This window comes from Cupressus sempervirens, chromosome 11 (assembly GCF_028749045.1).
Source record: "Cupressus sempervirens isolate cs-2001-9-10 chromosome 11, ASM2874904v1, whole genome shotgun sequence".
Lineage (NCBI taxonomy): Eukaryota > Viridiplantae > Streptophyta > Pinopsida > Cupressales > Cupressaceae > Cupressus > Cupressus sempervirens.
In genome coordinates, this window is record NC_143128.1 from 610,197,964 (window position 1) to 610,204,688 (window position 6,725).

Below are 6,725 nucleotides of genomic sequence, written 5' to 3' on the forward strand. Positions count from 1 at the left end.
TTAACAATAGTTAATATGTCTTGTTCAATATATATATCGACATAAATCTAATCTGGAAAAGTTTCATAACTATATAACTATATAATGAGTAATGTAAACAAAGAGTACAAACCATTGACAACTGATGGATATCTAAATAGATGTGACAATGTGAGCGTAACAAAAAGTATAGTTGCTACCATTGGGATTGAATCTTCTTTCTCTTTTGAACACGATTGGAGGAGGTTTGTTTCCACGAACGTCCAGATGGAATACAAAATCAATTGGTTTTACAATGTTATAGTCACATTTAAGAAAATTTATCCTGGAACAAAATCATTTTCACACTTGTATTCTTATTAAAATTTGTAAAGTATTTCTATTTATATTGTTAATCCTTCACCATAAAAGCAAATATAAGGTACAATAGATTTGATGATTTTAGTTTTATTATTGGGTGTTAATTATAGTTATGTTGATTAATAATTTGTATAAGGTAAGGGTTATGTTCTAAGGATTGGTTATCTAACTTTTTAATTGTTTGTTTTCAAGGAACTAAAAGGCTAGAACAATAATAAGAAGCAATCAAATTGTAAACAAAAAAAAACAATAAAATACAATAAAATTAAATGTACCATTTAAGATTTGTATTGGAAGAAGTTAGCTATAATGACTACTATTGCTTTTATATTATTTATGATGTTCAAAGTACAATTTGTATAATAGAAAATATAATGATGGGTTGGATATAAGTGATCAAACCCATCTAGAAGCACTTATATTGTAAACATTAATACATGTATGGAATTGAATGGAAATTAATTTATGCAAGTGGAAAAACTAATGATGGTTGAGCCTATTATATTGTTAAATGACTGAAAACATAAGTGTTAAGAATCATAAGACAATTTCTATAGCCAATCTGGTAAAATAGTGTGATTCATATTATCCCAACACCTTTTCCCATATCAAATTCAATGAGATAAGAAACAATCAAATCGCAATTGCTTGCAATGTAAGACTAAACACTTAGATTTTGATTTCTTGTACTTTTCTTGAGAGTACAAATATTGGTTAATTAATTGTTAAAATACTTATAAATAGAAGGTAGTTGGAAGCTAACACATAGAATCTACTTAGTATTAACTAATTAGAAAAATATATCAATTAATATTAAAAACTTCAAAATATTTCACCTTTCTTTTCTAAAAAATTAATATTTTTTATAAAAATTTATATAGAAATAAAAAATGTAATCATATTCATTATTTAAAAAATTAAGATTTTTTAATTAAGGTCAATTAATTATAAACGACAATATTAAAAATTATATTTTATTATTTTCTCAATAAATAAAATAATAAGCAGAAAGAAATGATAATAATGGCACGAGGAAAGGCGTATATTCATGAAAAACATAAAGATCTATCATAATTTAATTTAATATTTGTTGATTTATGGACACCATAATAGAAAAATTATTGCAATTCAGTATCATAAGGATTTGTCTCGCATAGTTTGGTATTATCATTACACTAGAAAAAGTCACGAAATTATCTTGGGCCCAAATCGGTTATTGATGTATCATTGATAGATGCTTAAGCCAAATGAGCTGTAGATAGAGTAGATGAAGTTGTGCTTGCAGATGTTGATGTTGATGCATGTTGTGGAACATTATCTTGTGTAATGCTCAGATAAGCAGGTTTTGTAGGATTTGGCAAGTTGGTGACAGAAGCATTGGAAAGCATTGCATATACATTTACCATTGGTGGGCGAAGCACTAGATCTGCTTGTATACATAAAAGGCCCACGTGAATGCATCTACCAATTTGTTCATTGGGGTAACAATTTAACATGGATTTATCAATTATTTCAATGATATTTCTTTCCTTGTAATATCTCCATACCTGCATAATAATCACATAAGAATTCACATATATAAAATATACTATATTTTCCTAACTTAGGTTTACCTTACCCATTCCAAGAGACTTTGAAATTCCATGGATAATCTACTATCATTGTTCTTTCTTCCGCAAATGATTTCTAAAATTACAACACCAAAACTGTATACATCAGCTTTGGCAGATAGTTGACGATTAATAGCATACTCTGCTGCCATATAGCCCCTGCATAATTGAAAAAAATTATTAAATTAACATGTTGTTGAAGGAGAAAATAAATAATAAAAATTTGTTTTTTTTAAGATTGATTGTGTGATAGTTTTTGGTATCAATTTTTGAAATATTACTTTATAATCTGTCATTAGCCCTAAGACAAGGAAAATGATCTTCTTTATAGATATGTAGTATAATCTTGATGATAAGAATAGTCCTACAATAGATCTCAAAAAAATTAAATTTTTATAGAAATTTGATAAACTTAACTAAACTATTATGTTTAAGTAAAAGAATTTAAATTCTTACAATGTGCCTACAACCATTGTATTGACATGAGTCTCCTCTGAATTAAACAACCTTGCTAGACCAAAATCTGAAATCTTTAGTTGCATTTTTTCATCAAGCAAAATATTGCTCACTTTGATATCACGATGAATGATCTGCAATCGAGAATCTTGGTGTAAATAAAGAAGCCCACGTGCTACACCAAGTATGATATTCAAACGCTTTGGCCAGTCAAGTTCTTGGCTCTGCTAAGGATCTATATCCATAACCCATAATAAGTGACTCTTAACTAAAAAAAATTATATGACAAGTGTTTAATATTTAGCGAAAATCAACTTACAAAATAGTATTTTGTCAAGGCTCTTGTTAGGCAAGAACTCATAAACAAGAAAACGTTCTACTCCCTTTGCACAATATCCAAGCAAATTCACAAGATTACGATGTTGAATTTTTGCCACCAACTTAACCTCATTTAGAAACTGCTTCTTCCCTTGTGATGATTGTATGGATAGCCTCTTTATTGCTATTTTCTTTCTATTAGGCATGGTGCCCTAACATAAAAGAAAACACTTCAATATTGAACTTCTGTCACACTATAAACATTTAAGGAATGTAGAACTCTTAGTTGAGTGATGAGGAGCAATCACAGTAATGACAATCAAATAATAAACTATAGAATTTAAAAAGGAACCATATGGCAGACTCCGCTTAGCACTTCTTACTCTTAAACTAGGGATTTCTCTATCACTTGATTACACACATTTCCAATTCCAACTAACAATGGATTCACCTTCACATGTACATTGTTTAATGTCTCCAATCAGCAAATAAACCCCTTGTTTGGGTAGCATCTCTATCTTGTTTAATTCTGCACATGCTTAGTTAGTAATATATCATACATGTTAGAATAACTCTTTCCATGAGTATCAGGCCTTCATTCTCATGGAAAGATCTTCATTTCCTTAAAAACCTATTGCAGCAAATAAATAATTAAAAGAAATCTACTGGTTCTGCAACAAGTGTAACAACAAACCCATAATAACATGAAACTTATCAACAAAGTACTTGGAATGATGAAGGAAACCTTATTGATGCACTTGTAGAGCCAACCAATCAGTTTGTGAACCTCAATATGGAATTTGAGTTGCAGAATATCTAAGTTTTAATATTGCTGTTCACCAGTCCGTACATACCAGTATTTCAATATTTTTCCCTCCCCTTTACATCAGAGACTCTTTCCAATTTATAAGACACCCTATAATAACTGACTCCAACCAACTATCATCGTTGAGTTGGGTATTTTAAAATTATTACAAACTAAACTTCCCTCTAAACGAGTCGTTACCTTTTTTATTTAATGTTTGAACTTGAAAAACCATACAACTATTTTATTAAACATTAAACTCATTTCTATACCTAAACCTATCTTGAAGACCTAATATTATTTTAGCATCATGATAGGTTCCAAGACTGCCCAATTGATTTGATGACCTTGTTTATACCTTCCTTCCTTCTTATTTGTTTTGAGGATCTTCGTGGTCTTTATAATCTTCAACTGTGGCTTCAACATTTGAGGTGCTCCTGCACCATTGAGAAAAATATGCTTTAAAATTTCTTATAATGGAGGAAAAAGATCATTGAGAAGAAAATGATGACGTTCAAGCTAAAGACAATGGTTTTGAGGAAAGACTAAGTCTAAAAAGTAAGTCACTTCTGATTATTTAATACTTTATTCTAGGAATCAAAGTGTTATTTTATGATGTTTAAGTTTTTTAGTTAAATACTACAAGTACATATAAATTGGTCTTCTTTAAACATCATACACCAAACATAAAATTAAATTTAAAAGTATGTTAACTTTGAATATTTAACAATTTTATCTTTAAATATAATGTTTAAACATTCTAAAAAATTACATGTATTAATATTTAAGATAATACAAATGCCAAGTACCCACACAAAGCTTTGCACTCTGAAAAAGAAAATACCCGCATCCCACCCTTTTATGTTAGTGTGAGTCCCGTCTGTAGGAAGCATTCTTGCCACGCCAAAATCTAATGTCTTTGGTTCCAGGTTAGGATTAACAAAAATATTAATTTCTTTCCAACGTTCCAACTAATGAATGGTAGTTGAGAATTCTCATTTTGAGAATATTCCCATGGACGTGGTAATTGAGGTCTTTATTTTCACCGTTTTCAAAACTTTAATATGAAATGGTAATTTATTTTCATTTTGGTATTCGGGTATATACAAGGTATATAGAGAAAAAGTAAGGGAACTGGTCATAATCAAGAGACATTTATATTTGTATAGTTAATGTGACATGAACAGTAATGTAAAAAAATGTTAAATTAATAATTATGAACATTATATTAAAAACTCTTGTAGAAAACTATTAGAATGTGTTCATGTATTAAATCATTTCTCTTACAATATCTATAAGAGTGAACTAATCAAGTAAAATAACTTAAATGAAACAAAATTTTTATCACACTTCTTTTAAATATAAAGGGAAGAGTATTTTGTGATATAAGTTGTTGCAAAATTTTGATATTTTTTAAGTTTTGAATAGAGACCAAATAAGAGTTATGTTATGATCATAAGAATAAAAGAATTAATGCATACCCAAGTGTTTTTTACACTCATGTCAAAGGAGAAGATTATTGATCTCGGATTGGTTTTGACAAGCGAGTGTCTATATACTTAAGTCATTTATCTGGTTCATATTAAACAAGTATGATATGTCGAGCACAACATGTATAAGTTAGAGCACGTCGAGTCAATAGTGAGTGTCGAGTCACTCATATTTTCATCACTCAAGTGCCAAGAAGAAAGTATATGCCAAGTGATTCAGGATTCGACCAAGCAGTGCATGTCAAGTCATTCAGATGTCGAGTAACAGAGTTTCTCCATAGTTATTTGTATTGGCACAAAATACTATGTAAACCATTTTTGAGCCAACTTATAGATTGAATTACGATATTTTGGTGATAAAGAAAAATCTTATATTGGAATCTCTATGAATTACATGCATCCAATTAGGCAGATGGAAGGTTTAAGTGGCAATATGGGTGAATTATAATTGTTGATTCATACCTAAACCTAAGTCACCTAGGTCTTTTTAAAGAGTATAGAACCTAAACTTCTTGTGAGTGTGAAATGGAATGTATGAATGATAAAGGAGAGTTTTGCATGCACAAACTAGGACATTCATGGTGACCAAGGTATTATGATCTAAAATTTCATTGTAGAATCAGTTAAAGGAGAATTGAAGAAGGAAATACTGAATACCAGAGAGACATTTTATCAAGAAGGATCAAGAATACATCAGTTTAGAGGTGATCTATCATCAAGCAACAAAGTGCTAACCATAGGATCAATGCTGAGACATTCTAACATGTGAATCAGTTAAATCTCTTAACAAAGTAGTCCTAACAGGCTATATTTAAATCCTCTAACAAGGTGCTTACTTTATTGTGAGTTGAAGTCCTTTAACAAGGCACACTTTTAACAGGGTGTTGAAATCATTTGCCAGTGTAAGACCTAAGAGGCTTTGTAAGCCTTTAACAGGGCAGAGCTTTCAAAGGGTAGATCTTGTTTCATCATCAAACATTGTAACCTTCATTGGATACACTTTATTACTGAAGTAGCGAAGATTTGCAGGTATCATCCCCACCCCAGTTTTACCTTCTCATTGGAGGGTTTTTGGGTAATCATATATGATGTCATATATGTGTGAATGCTTTTTTGTTTACATACGTTAGATATACATGCTTTACATGATATTTCAATTTACTTATTGAATGTATGAGAAGGATGTGTGGTGAATGTTTTATGGGTCAAAGTTTAAAGCATTGACTCACTCCCTTGAGAGGTTTACCTTTTCTATTGTAATTCCAACATGAATCACTGACAAGGTGGCATAATGGTGAGAAATGTTTGGTCCACATAGTAGGATATAATGGTTAAACCTTAGTTGACCATGGGTTATGATCGAGTTGGAAGTTTATGGTAGAAAAAGCAGTTCCTTGAATGATGAATTTGATCTTTCGAACTCCTATAACTATTCTCATCAATCCCTAGGCTTGATAAATGCAAAAGAAATACTTCATTGTCATTTTTTGATCCATTCATTAAGTCAAAGATTAAATGACTATTTCTCCTAGCCTCTTAGAGACCTATTTGGTGAGGAAGTGATCCTTTCATTCATGGATTTATGCAATAGTAAGATCTTTCAAAATTTTGTAGTGATTATTCCCTAGATACTTGATTATAGTGGTTGATTTTTGTCTTATGAAGAAAGTCATCCAAGTTATGTTGGCACTATAAAGGAAAATATTA

At 30.2% G+C, this 6,725-nt stretch overlaps 1 protein-coding gene across 1 annotated transcript; it reads right to left on the reverse strand.

The window, feature by feature from the left end:
- Positions 1–1,405: 1,405 nt before the first annotated feature.
- LOC149531157 (cysteine-rich receptor-like protein kinase 44) lies at positions 1,406–4,421 on the reverse strand. Its single transcript, XM_089808295.1, has 4 exons — positions 4,373–4,421; positions 3,887–3,965; positions 1,958–2,108; positions 1,406–1,886 (listed from the first exon to the last, which is right to left on the reverse strand). Exons 1-4 carry the CDS (start codon positions 4,419–4,421, stop codon positions 1,578–1,580), a joined length of 588 nt encoding a protein of 195 aa, XP_089664421.1. The 3' UTR covers positions 1,406–1,577.
- Between the last annotated feature and the right edge of the window lie 2,304 nt (positions 4,422–6,725).

Bases quoted from the DNA above. Each gene is read 5' to 3' on its own strand.
- LOC149531157 (XM_089808295.1), bottom strand. From the start codon at position 4,421: ATGCTTCCTACAGACGGGACTCACACTAACATAAAAGGGTGGGATGCG. The intron at 2,109-3,886 runs GTATAAACAAGG...TCAATTATGCAG, and splicing joins ACAAATAAGAAGGAAGGAAG to GGGCTATATGGCAGCAGAGT. The intron at 1,887-1,957 runs GTAAGGTAAACC...ATTATTATGCAG, and splicing joins TTCAAAGTCTCTTGGAATGG to GTATGGAGATATTACAAGGA.